The sequence below is a fragment of the Apteryx rowi genome, unplaced genomic scaffold, assembly GCF_003343035.1.
Source record: "Apteryx rowi isolate R43461 unplaced genomic scaffold, aptRow1 scaffold_84, whole genome shotgun sequence".
NCBI lineage: Eukaryota > Metazoa > Chordata > Aves > Apterygiformes > Apterygidae > Apteryx > Apteryx rowi.
In genome coordinates, this window is record NW_020451138.1 from 1,019,030 (window position 1) to 1,032,720 (window position 13,691).

General features: G+C 34.9%; 1 protein-coding gene across 1 annotated transcript in view; it reads left to right on the forward strand.

The window, feature by feature from the left end:
- The window catches only part of COL19A1 (collagen type XIX alpha 1 chain), a 233,994-nt gene that overhangs the window by 187,030 nt on the left and 33,273 nt on the right, over window positions 1-13,691 (forward strand). Inside the window, exons 36-43 of the mRNA XM_026090007.1 lie at window positions 1,214-1,255; window positions 3,084-3,137; window positions 3,975-4,028; window positions 7,410-7,463; window positions 8,445-8,498; window positions 10,835-10,879; window positions 13,430-13,480; window positions 13,557-13,601. Of these exons, the coding sequence (XP_025945792.1) occupies window positions 1,214-1,255; window positions 3,084-3,137; window positions 3,975-4,028; window positions 7,410-7,463; window positions 8,445-8,498; window positions 10,835-10,879; window positions 13,430-13,480; window positions 13,557-13,601 (399 nt within the window). The remainder of the gene's footprint in view (window positions 1-1,213; window positions 1,256-3,083; window positions 3,138-3,974; window positions 4,029-7,409; window positions 7,464-8,444; window positions 8,499-10,834; window positions 10,880-13,429; window positions 13,481-13,556; window positions 13,602-13,691) is intronic.

The window sequence follows — 13,691 nt, forward strand, 5'->3', positions numbered from 1 at the left end:
CGCCTGGATGCAATCCTGTGCAATGTGCTCTAGGTGACCCTGCTTGAGCAGGGTGGTTGGACTAGATGATCTCCAGAGGTCCCTTCCAACCTCAGTGATTCTGTGAGGTTTTTAAGAGCAGGTTACATGGTCTGTATTCAGTTTACCTTTGTGCAGGGGATTGACTTCACAGCTTATAGATGTATGTTTTTAAATTGTGTTATGTGGCAATATCCTACTTTTGAAAGCTTCTCAGCATGCTTTTCAAAGGTGGTGGAGCTACATTGTAAATGGTGTATTCCTGTAAATATGTTCAGCAGTGGTTCTGTTGATCTGGTATTTGACATTCATTGCTACCAACAGGCAGATTTTCTAATATGCTAAAAAAATGCTTAAATTTTATTTTTCTTTTTAAAGATGGAAATGGTTGAAACAGATTGAACAAAAAAAATTTTTTGAATGCATCCAGTTACACACAGGACTGGATCTTTGTTTTAGCAATTGCAAGACTAATTTCTTGATTTAAAGAAATGAGCATTGGTAATTGAAGAGTCTGTTCGTGAATGAAGCTGATGATACCAGTTCAGTCAGTTTTTACAAGCAATCTTTAAACATAAGATTAACAACAACTCTTGGGAATCTGAGGATGCAGCTATATTGCAGTATAGTGTAAAGCTATCGATTAAGCTTTAATTGGGGTAGCTTTGTCACTGGTAGCAATTTAGCTGTGGCTCTGTGGCACCAAAGAGTTTTGCACTAACTCTTAATGTTTAAAAGCAGGACAAAATACTATGTTTGGCACTTGTGTTGCTGTAGCTGGATTTTTTCCAGTGTCTGAGCTAGCTTGTTAAAGTTATTTTTGGTATCTCTGCACCTCATGCTACAGTTCACAATATAGTCAAAGCCTTGGAGAAAAAAGGAGAGCGCTGAAGATAATCAGACAGTGAGAATTGTATCTGAGAATTTCCAACAATGATGAGGTGTTATTGGCTTACTACAAAAGCCACAATACCTTAATATTAAAAAATGATTAACAGTGGAATTTCACATTTAAAACTGTGTTTGAATCCTTGATTTTTCTTTAGAATTTTCATAGTAAAATAGCTTCAGCCAAAGTATATGTAATCAAACTATGTGTGTAACAATACAAACTTTTGAGTACCTATCAGAATCAATGTTGTATAAAATATTATTCATGTAAAATATTAACTGTAGTTGCCTTTTTTAATTTCAGATTGCACTGCCACTTGTGGGAGACATGAGTACTATACTGAAGGTAGAACTTTTCTGTGGTTAAATATCTGTTTGTCATGAGCTTGCTTTTTAAACCAAAATGTGCACTTGCGAGTTTCCATAGGTTAGGTTATGTCCTATTTGGCCTATCCTAAAATCATTTTGAGATTTTTGTTAATTTTCATTTTGTTTTTAAAAAGTATTGAAGAAGAGTGTTTGATAAGAATTTTGCAAAATAACGTTTGAATGTTTTGTGAGTTAGTTGCCAGCACATACCTGTTCAGTGCATCTAGTCCACATATGAATTGCTACAACCATTCTCTGCTTTGTGCTCTAGCATTTGATATTGGGAGTATACCAAAGGGCAAAAATAATCCAGAAGCTCTATGACATTACCTTGAAAAATAATAACATTCAATGTGATCTGCCGTATTCCAAAGAGAATTTTTATATGAAAAGCATAAGGAGAGAGACTGCTCTCTTGTCTTTCTTTAATACATATACTTACGGCTTATTGACTTAGTCATTCCCAAATTCTATTTCTTTTAGTTCTTTCACACGGGTTTTCCCTCATTCTTTCTGACTGCAACTCTATCTTCTTTCTCCTGTGCATGCCCTTATTCTCCTGTGTCATCTCTCTGTCTTATTGATTCTTCATGCTTCATGCTCCATATCTCTCTGTTTTGTGGTTAGTACTTTTATAAGATTAGAATTGAGCCAGAAAATGCTTCTCCCAACAAAGCAGGAATCATTTAATTTAAGATAACTGCAGTTTCGAAGCTGGTGAGAGTAACAAGTAGCCTTCATCTCTACCTCATCCATAAAAAGAGGATGGTGTGCTTTAGTCTAAACACAGATAGTTGGGACTATCCAAAATAAAGGCATTTAGGAGGCCTCTCAAGAGTGGAACTGGCTGGGGTGAAAAGCTTATGTTAGTATGGGTTAAGTATGGGAAGAGCATGTGAGAGATGGGGAGAGAGACAAGGAAGGAAATCTGAATATTTTATATAGAAGTGAGAAAAGCCTGAAAAGAAGGCTTTTGGGTAAAACACTAATGGAAGCTGTGAATGAGGAGATTTTGTTCATGTGAACAAGCTTCTGTACATTTGTGTGCCCTTTACTGACATTTTCACTGGTGTTTCCTTCTGACTTGAATAATCTTCAAAACTTGAACTTTTCCTAGGTCAAAAGGGAGAATGTGGCTGCTTTGAAGTTGTACAAATGAAAGTAGAACAACTCATTTTCACATTTTGAAAATGCTGTGCTATCTCTTTTTAAAAGAAATAGTGTCACTATCTCATAAAACAGATTAAGACTGGGAGGATAAAGATAAGCAGTAATAAGCAGTAATAAGAAATTAATTATATGTTCTCTTGCTATAAACTTGACTTCCTTTTACTGCAACTCCATAGTCTCAGAGAGTTATGAAAATAATTTAGCCCAAATCCTACATTTGGACRTATTTCTAGCAAGACTATATAGTCAGACTTGCATCTGCTTCACTTTATTTCCAAATTTGTTTTAATGGCGTGCACCATACTTTTACTTTTCTACTTACTTCTTACAAATTTTCATAGAAAATGTAGCATTATTTTAATTATTGAAACTCAACATGTTTTATTCTCATAATTTATTTAATATTGCTTTGTTAATTAGCAAAAATTTATGTATTTCTAATGGAACATTTGTAAAAATGGTAAGGTCAGTGTTTCTGTAGCAGTAAGTATGAAAATGGAGAGGGAGGCTCATCTAGTAGTGATGGCTGCAAAGGCGGGAAGGGAAGGCAGCAGTTGTGACTTGCCATAGATCAGATCTTCCACCCTTGTCACAGAAATGTTTATTTATCACTTTGCTTTGTGTCTGTTCCTCAGGGTGATCCGGGCACAAGAGGTCCTCCAGGCATCCCTGGTAGAGAAGGGCCAAAGGTAAGTTTTTGAAGAGACTACTTTAGCTTGCTTTGTTGCTTGTTAAAAATAAAAAGCCAAACTCTTATGTCTGTCAGTCTTAAAGCTTTGTCTATAGCATCTGAGCACCTTAAAGTTTCAAACAATTTTTAAAGTTCAGCCCTTCTTTCCTGAGCTAGTATACCTTTCTCTCAGGATAGTGAACTAATTAGCCCCAGCTGAGTACCAAGCCAGTATAGCTTTTGTCCTGTGTCATTTAAAGCTAGCTCAGATTTAATTGTGCAGTAGTGCGTTATTATCTCGAGGCTTGTCTTAAGTGAGTCGGTCATGCAAGAAAGCTGTGGTGAAGGAAACCTCCCATATCTCAGTCAGGTATGTAATAACTGGACTGTTCTGTGCATTTGCAAGTTGTTCCTCATGGGACTAACTCCTCAGGTCATGAAGTTGCACTGAGGTCAGTCAAACTTCTGCTTCACTGTGATCTGATCAAATACCACCTGGTTTGGCATATCAGTCTCCTATAGTTGGACCTAATTAYTTGAAAGTATACTTTCTTCATTTGAACAAGTACCTAAGCTCTTTGGAATTTATGAGGTGAAACTGTGTCTCCATCAGTCTTTTTGGCTAGTTTACCTATTAGGTAAACAAGTGTCATTTCCATCCACCCATCCACCTCAATGGGAGGCACATTTTAAAACTTTCAGGGCAGAATTTTTTTTCTGTTTTAGGTTTTCTCACTGTTGCTCTAAGGGCTTCATGCTAGCATATATTAAATGTGTGTTGTAACACCTTCTACAAAGCATGAGATTTGCTGTACTGCTAATAGAAAGTATTTGTTTGAATGTTATGTTTTCATAGGGAAGCAAAGGTGAGCGTGGATTTCCTGGGCTTCCTGGAGAGAAGGGTGATGAGGTAAAAATATTTCATTTCTATTAGTTACAGTGTTATCCAAACTTGAATAAAGATCTAGACTGAGAATTAAATGCATACAGTATTATTAATTTCTTTACTACTGCTCAAATAGTCATGTATTGCTATGAATAGCCCCTGATTCTGAATTTTCAAGAAGACTAAATGCAGTTATTCAATTAAAAAGCTATTTCATCTTCGCCTGAGCATTTTTGCTCATTTATRTATCTCAAAGCCTCACAAACATTTAAATGGTAATTTTTAAGAGCATAGGATAGAGCAAGAAATGGGTAAATGCCAAATATTTTCAGAAAATATTTCTTCATGTTTTATAACAAACTTTCTTTCATTGTGTGAGTTCCCCTTTAGTATTCTCTTTCAAAAATATTCCATTAGGCAAATACTGGCATGGGAACAATCATAGCACCAATTAGTGGTTTTTGGAAAATATTTGAAGAAACTGAATTTAAAATATGTACAGTATTTTGCATCATATACTGGATTCTTAAGAGTTATTTTTATCTCATTAAGGATGAGCAAAAAAGTCATATAACTTGCAGTGCCTAATCCCAAATATMTATGATAGCTTCTATTTTAAATTAAAGTATTTGCAGTTAACAGTTCWTGAGTGGTCTCTATCAAAAAATGAACAAAGCAAAAGGTATTAAGCAAATGAATCTGAATAAATAAATGAATTTCTCAGTGACCTTTGCCAACTGAATGAGTTAAAATAAGCAGTCAGTTTAAAATTATTTGGTAAGCTCTCTGAAAAGCCAAAATGCCCAACTAATACCTGATAAATACATAGCATTCTCTTGTAATTTGGAGTGCTGGCTACAAGAGAAAATATCTGGAAAATAGGAAAGGAATTTCGAGCTTATTTACTGGGGTGCAGCGGGGGAAGAGGTTAAATTCTTTTTGTGGGTTTTACATTTGTTTAGAGCTAAGGTTATAATGTAGTAAGAGAGAGTTTTCAAACAGTAGCAGAATGAGAATAATTTTCAAAAAGTCTGTGTTCTTCGGGATCCTTGGCTTAAAAGAATAAACGATTATATGAGAATAAAAAAGAAGCAGCAGAAGCATTAGAGATATATCTGCATTGCTGCTTTGCTCTAGAATTTAGCAGGTTGCCAAACTAGAAATAAAGTATGGATCTCCAACTTTTTCTTTTTCTTGCATTTAAACAATTTATGGAGCTTGCTAGGTCTTTGCTTTTTAAAAGTGAAATACCTCATGAGTTTGGATTTGGAACACATGCCTTAAAATAATGTTCCAGCCATAAATGAAGCCCAAGTAGAATTTTATTTAAAAAATAAATGAGCTGTAATGAGAAAGTAACACATCCTTCCTTTTTGTGCCCTGTAGAGTGTCTCTACAATTCAGCCCTAGCAGTCTGAGGCATTAACAAGCAAGTTTAAACGGTTCTGTTTAACTGTTGAGAATCAAGAGAAATATTAGAGGCAATTAAGAAGGTAATAAAAAAAACGGAGAGGCTATAATTGGCAATTATTTTTTTAAAGGGACTCCAGATTAAATTCATTCTAAAAAAATTGTATTGATTCAGCAGGGTGCTGTGCTCCTTCAGTCAGTAAGTTTGCTATTCCCATGCTTCTTCACTGGCTTGATGGCTGATTAGGCGCCTCAGGACTGCTTCGTTTTAGCAACAGCATTTGATTACTACATTATGAGGGGGCAAGTTAACTTGTTTTCAGGGGACATATAAACACACATAAAAGAGTTGTTATTCAATTAATGGATCTGCATTTCCTTTGATCTGTATAATTTGGTTAGCATCCAAATGCGATGAACGTTTCAAAACCTTATCTGTAGTTCTTTGAAACGAGTGGAAATACTCTCATACACTTCAGTGTGCTTTCTAAYAGACCTTTAATCTTTGTTTGAAGTTTCTTTCTCTAACATAATACATAGACATATAAATCACAAACATATAAACTATATTCATCAGGTGAAACATCATGATAAAAGACCCAAATTAAATCCTGTCCCCATTTAATAGTGGGGTAAGCTAATATTGTCTACAGTAAAAAAAAGTGCCTTACTCGCCTCTTTRACACAGGATTGTTTGTTTGTCTTTCCTCTCTCCTCTAGACAGAAAGGTCAGTTACCCTAATGTAATTCTGTAAAGTCAATCTCATTATTTAAGGCATCTTAAATTTTACTATGGCCCATGATAAAAAATTCAGTAATTGTTTTTTTTAGAATGCATTTCCTTATTAAAGGATGCCTTTTTGGAGGTGAGGGGTGGTTCTTATATTCATAATAAGAATTACAGCTAGTGTTCTTTGGCTTTCACATTTATACTGTGGGTGACCGTATTGCAAGAGTAAACGACCTTAAAATGGCCAAAGAACACGTTATCTGTTGGAATGCCACTCTGAAAAGCTGCAGAAGTAGATCAATGTCCTCTGTGTGTACCAACAAGAATAAGGAAATCGCTCTCTCTCCTTTCGTTCCTGCTTTATTTCCATCTGAAGTTTTTCCTTCAGACTTTCCCTCAGAGGCCTTCTTTCAGGGCTCCTGACCTCTTTGGTTTTCTTTACTGCCCACTTAGCAATGTCGTTTTAAATCCTGTATTTAACATGAGAAATATGTCTTGGCTGAGGTGATTACTCTTGTCAGAGGACAGGCGCCCAGTGCAGATAATGTGAATCGATATTGAGAGGTGCTTCCTTCCCTTCCTGGAGTATAAAGGGAATTTAGAGCAATTGGCTTAGACATACACATTTAGCTTTTACGTGTCTAAAATTCCATCCAAGTAAGTCAGTATAATGAGGCAGAAGAAGGAATTCGGTGACATGCAGACTTGCCTCAAATCCTTCCTTAAATCTCTACAATAAGTTACACACCTGTATGTCTAGTAAATGGATACCAGAATTCATCAGTTTACAGGCAGTAGAATAAAATAAGAGTAGAAGAGTAGGTTATTAAATACCATGAAAATATAATGTTTTGTCATCAAAAAGCCAAAATCTAAATCTAGCAGAAAACATTATCTTATTTAGATAGCATCAGGTAACATTCAGGAATCTGAGTAGATGCTTTTTCTCACTGGTAAAACCCTTTCTAGTGACAGAAAAAAGAAAATTAGTCTTTAAGAGACATCTTGCTCTTATCTGCACAGCTAAAGACAAAAAGATATAAAAGGCATAAGCCAGCAGTGGAGAAGATTGGAGGGGGATTGGATTGGAGGACTTGAGATTTTGTTTTTCAGTTAAACAAGAACTGCCTGTTACCATGTTCAGTGATAATCTCTCAGCTGCATATGTATTTCTATTGCTAAAAATTGACATGCTGAATATAAGTAATTTTAAGGTATGAGTGTATGTGGGAGAAGAAATCTACATATGCTGTTTTAATTTCCAGGGCCTTCAAGGTGTTCCTGGACTGCCTGGTGTACCAGGACCCAGTGGACCTTCTGTAAGTGTTTGATGTCATCTGTGATCTAATCTATCCCTGTAGAGGCTGCTATATCTCAATAAAACTTCATATTCTTAGTTTCTTGTCTCTAGTCTTAAAAGAGCCAGACTTTGCCATCTTTTTGCTTCTGGGAGAGTAATAAAATTTGACCCACAGTGGCTCTGGCTCTAATAAAACAAAGTATGTTGTGAGTTGAGGTTGCTAAAAATACTGTTGTTGTCTGGACTTTTAAAGTTTATGTAACTTACGTGCGTTCGGTGTTTCGATGTTACTAGAGACTTTGTGAGGTAAAATTACTTATGATGTGCAAACTTGCAGATAATTATGAATTTGTACCCAAGTTACTCTAATAATGTTGGTGATTGATAAAAATCTAATAATGATTCTAACTGGGCATTCTAAAAACATTAAATGCTGATATCAAGTAATTATGAAGTATGAGAATAACTTGGCTTAATATTAAAAGCCACTGAAAAATATGGTTAAGGCAATCATGAAAAATGTTGGTCTTTCTAAGAAAATTTCCTTTGGGAATATTTTTAAATTTTATATCCTATATATAATATGCAGATCATGTTAGTTATTATGGTCATTATTCATTCCTAGATTGCTTACAGTACTAATGCTAGCCTTCTTTCAAAAATTGTAACACATTTAGGGAGCTAAACGTTAAATATGTAAATTGCTATTTTAGCTGTAAAGCATAATTCTTAGCAGTATCAAGAGGTGCTAGTCAAGGTCAGTCCATTTAGTCTGCCAAGATGAAAATGCAACCACAAATACAAGTTTTACCCTTCATAGGGCTTATCAGTAGGATGCAGCTGTTGTATCAGTCAGGAGAGAAATATTTAAACCTGGAGGAGAAGCTTAATTAAGTTTAAACAACCTTCAAAAAGTTCAAGTTTTCAAAACTAAACTGCAATGCAAAATACTGTGTTTCATCATTTCTTAACTAACAAGGACCAATACTGTGTTGTGCAGGGAGTCACAGGAAGACCTGGGCATCCTGGTCCAGCAGGGTCAAAAGGCGAAAAGGTATTCCTTCTTTTCAGTCTTGGCAAAGATCTGTAAAGATTTTGTAATCCTGATACTTTCCTATGTCCTGGAGATTTTTTAAACGTGCAATGCAAACAAGAACTTGACATACAATACATTATCAAATGAATTTTAGTTGACTTATTTATGTCTTAATACAAATACTTTCCCCAAAGAATGCCATGCCTATGAGCTTTTATTTTGAAGTATAACCTTAGTGGTGTATGTAAGTTGCAGAGAACCTTCTCTAAGTATGACATACTATATAAAATTATAAAAGTGCAAACGCCTTTGTGAGATACTATATAACTACTAACTACTTGTTCTCATTCCTTTTCCAATATTTTAGACAAAAGTAATTTCATATCTTAAAAGTACTTCACAAGTATTGAAAGTTATTTAGTATAATTTATTCTGCAAAAACATAGAAGCTTCCTTTATGCTTAATTTGCACTGTTTTAGCATTGTTTTTTTATCAATATTTTGTGTGTTCTTTTATCAAGCACTTGATAGTACCCATTAYAGCTAACATGTCAAATTTATTTCTGGGCACCTCAGATCAGTGAAGTACAGCAGACATAAACTTAGTCTGCTGCAAAATACTTTCTGGGACAAGTTCTCCATTTTGTGCATGAATAGATATTTCTGAAGCTTCTTTCAGCTTTAGCCTGGTGTTTTCCAGGCATATTGCTGCCATGTCAGAATCTGTGGTGCTACTAGTACTCTACAAGACCTTAACTGGTATGCATAAGAAAAGGAAACTCTTCATTTTGTAAAGCTATGGAATTATTTCAGTATAAAAATTAGTTGAAAACTGTCTCCTTCCAAATCATAATAGCAAAAATCTGTCATATTCATTTCCTTTTCAAGTAACTACATGCAAAACCCAAGTCTTTGTTAGTGCCCTGTTTACAGTTACACAGCACTGATCAAAGAGTCTGAGAATGCAGTGTTAAATCAGCCACTCAACACATGTACACTTCTGTCCCTGCATTTCTGGTTGCATAAAGATGAGGGAAAGGCAACTTCTTGCTATCACATGTGGGAATGAGAAAGCCAGCTCTCCACAATTACTGTCCTGTAAATCAAAAAGGGCAGAAGTCCAACCACTGCAGAGTTATGAAAYTGACTGAAATATAGCCAGAACACTTTCCTCCTCCTTCCTTTATTTGGGGACCTCATTTGAGAAGCTGTCATATAATATGCTTTCTAAAGTACAGTATTTTGTCTCCCTGTGAAGTACTCCAAATCCCTCTTTGCAGGTTGACAGCTCTCTTAGCAGGCCTGTTTAGAAATATATTTTCAGTGACATGGTCAGGAAAGGTAGACTTAATCTCTGAAATGCATAGTCTAATATAATTGTAAAAAATGTGCTATGGGTATAAAGATTGTATATTTCTTGTAAGTTAATTGTTGCTGTTGGACCCTTAACTTGACTTTTACCATGTTAATAATTTTAAATACGCAGCCTAAGTGTTTCACTAACATGTAATTAATAAGAAGATCTAATGACTGAGTGAAATATTATGACATACTTGTTCCAAAATTTTACAGTATTTTTAGTTGAATCATAGTGATGACATTTTGAAAATGTCTTGCTTCTAAGGGAAACTTAACATTTAAACCTTTGCAACTCTTTACCATTCAGAGAGCCCACTATTCTGCTGGGGCAAAAACTCAGAAATATTATTTTTAATATAACCAATTCAGTCCATGTCAACAGAACAGACTACAGCTACAAATACCCACAGATGAGGTTTTTGCAGTTAAAAAAAAAAAAGAAGATATTCATTATACATCTTAACAAAAAAGATCCTTTATTTTACTCAATGCATTTCAGTGAAAAGTGTTTCTGGATCAACTGAACTTCTGAAACGGTGATTCTTTGTTATTTACCTGTGAATGAACAAGCCAAAGACTGGCTTTAGAAAACAGTATACAAAACATGAAAATGAATGTTAACTTTCATCTGCCAGTTGCACATCAGTTGGTATCAACAACTCTCTTTTTCTTCCTCTGCCTGCTGGTAACTATGAAGTATATGCTGTATTCTAGAACTAAAATCATCCCAGGTTACCAGTACTATTTTGTCATAAGGAAGTTACTATATAAAGGCATCACAGAACTAGCAAAATAAAAGCTAGTCTAGAATAATGATGAACAATTTGCCTTAAGATTAAGCAGGAGCTGGGCAGGATAATTCATTCTTGATCTTATCTGCTCATATTGACTGTATTTCTTGATTGTTAGTTGTTATGGTCATTATAGTTTGGCTGTGGGGTAGACCTGAACGTCAGTTTCTGTAAATGAGTTGTATGAATCTCTTGCTATACTAGGGTAGTGAAGGTTCTCCTGGGAAGCCTGGACCACCTGGGCCTCCGGTAAGACATTTTACTTTATATTTTAAATGTTATATTAGAAACAATATACCTATGAGTAAAATGCAAATATTTAAAAATGGCATGATTTGGAGTCTTTGTATCAAAAATTGGATATCTGTGTAATCAGCAACAGCTGATTTTGAATTAGGATGTAATAAGAATGTCAGAAACGTGGTTTAAGGATAGCAGTGAGAGGGGCACTGTAATACCAGGGTAAAAATTACATAGTAATGAAAGAATAACTGATGCTGTCTGTTAAAGAAAATCTAAGGTCAAGTTAAATCTTAAAGTTAACAAAGAATCCCTATAAACTGAATTTCTGTGCCTCAAAAAGGGGAAGAGGAATAATACTGTCATCTGACTAGGATGTTAGCAGAGACTGTGACCTATTAAGGGACATTAGAGAGTGTGGGAAGGCAGAAACAGCATAAAACTGAAAACTTCAGATGCTGTCATGTAAAATGGATAAATGTCATGATGGGGTTCAATACAGAGGTTACATTTTAGGTACAGTGAATGTGACCCCCCTGTGAGCTGTCAGTCATAAGAGAAGCAACTCATAATTTAGCCAGAGCAGTGCATAGCATCTCTTTTAAAATGTTACTGGGGAAGAGGTACTCTATAACAGTATATGCACTGCAGTTTGGCATTTTGGGGGGAAAAAAGGCAAAAAAAATCCACTCTGATAGCAATTATCATAAAAAGGGGAGTTACTGAGAAAAGAGGAAGCATACTGAGATAAAATTAAAAGAAATCTAGAAGAAAGGTTAAAATTGCTTCAGATATTGTTTAAAGACATAATATTAGATGCGGAAAGAAAATGTGTGCTACCTATTGGAAAAGATACACATCAAAAACGGTAATTCATGTCCAAGTAACAAAAACATAGAAGAGTAATCTATAGAAAGTTCAGTGCAAAATCACTATAAGTCAGGTCAAAAATATTGGAGGAACAACTTGCTAAAGGCATAAAAGCTAGTAAGAGAAACATTTTCATGCACAACAAAGGTGGGATGCTTGACAGAAGGTCTCCAGGGTCGATAGATGGTCAATGTATAACAGAGCAATCAAAAAAAGATAAAATCATACATAAAAAGCTAAATAAATTATGTGCTTTTGTGTTCACTATAAAGAAGATCCCTATACAAAGAATTAATCAGACTGGTCTCAAACTGACGTGTCGGCAGAAGGGACTTTCGAACAGATTGATGAAAGATTTGTTCGAACAAATTGGTAACAGATTTATAACAAACAGCTAAGATGAGATGACACTCATCAAAGAGTTTAAAGTAACTCAAATGTGAGTTTAAATTGGTAATCATACCAGAGGAACAAGAAATAGCAAATATGATGCCAGTTCTTAAGAAGGGCTCAGCTGGGAATCCAGGAAAATACAGACCTGCGGGCTTGACTTTTAGCAAATTGGTGGAAAGTAGAATAAAGAATAGAATTAAATGACATGTGGATGAACATGTTATAATCATACTAAAGCACAGTGGGGAAAGCCTTGTCTCAGAAATCTGTTAGATATCTTTTAAAGAGCTGATGAATATGTGGATAAGATAAACCCTTAGATATGTTTCCCTTTTCTGCCTCTAACCCACTCCACTACCAGAGCTGTGACTCTTTCTGTATCCCTCAGGATTTATCTATGAAATAAATAGGAGCAAAAATAAAATAAAACTTACTTTAATAATTGGCATTATTTTATTATGTGTGATGAGAGTTGAAATCTTAAAAGTTTTCAGAACCTCAACCAAGTTCACTTGCTGCTGAAAGCACATTGCAATCTTTTGAGTTGAAAATGTGCCTGGTTTTCATTTGTTTTGGTTTTCATTTTAGTCATTGCTACATGTAAGTTTTATAAATGTTCATGCAGGAAGAATGACTAATACCCATATTTACTAATTCCACTTTGAATATTTACTGGCTAGAATCCAAAAAAATCTAAATATCTTTTCAGAACAAGAATTTCACCCACTCATAAATTGAATGCACTTAGTATTTTGAGCTTCTTCTACTTTGGAAGTCATCAGGCCTAACCTAAGTTGGCAATTCAGCCACTGAATTTCATGAATGAATCAGTGTTTTTATGAATGAGTCAGTTTTATTCTGAATTCTTTACTGCATCATCAGTCAAGCTTGAGCATTAATTTAGAGTTACAGTTTAAGCCTCAGTGTTCTCAAAGCACTTGCAACTTAAGTTTAGATGCTTTCCACTTTTTCATTTAGCATAAATCTTCAAAAGCACGTGAAAATAAAATGCACAGTACCTTTCTTGCTTGTATCATTTGACCAGTCACTCACGGATATTATATAAGAATATATAAATTTTGTACATTAAAGATTTTGAAGTTATTGGTTTTATATTTTAAAAAAGTCCCAAGCTGCATTGTTATATATCTTATATTCTTACCGAAATGTCTAGAATGTTTGCAAAATTATCTAGAACACAAATGATACTGCAGCTTTGCTGAGATTTAGATAAGGCAAGAGGTCAACCTTTGTAGTTCATAGTTGTGATACTAACTTGGTTTTTGTGTTTTAAAGGKTGTGCCTCACAATGAAAGAAATGGAATGAGCAGCTTATATAAACTACAGGTATTTTTCTTCATTAATTTTTTTTCAGTAAGCATTTAATTTTGGCTCAACTCAACTTCTAAACTTGCTGTTGCAGGGAGGCGTGAGTGTTGCTAGTTATCCAGGTCCACCAGGACCTCCAGTAAGTATTTCATAGAAATGCAATTTGTTAATTAAAATATTAACAGAGGGGCTGATTAATTGCATGCAGTTTTCATGAGTGGCATGGTGT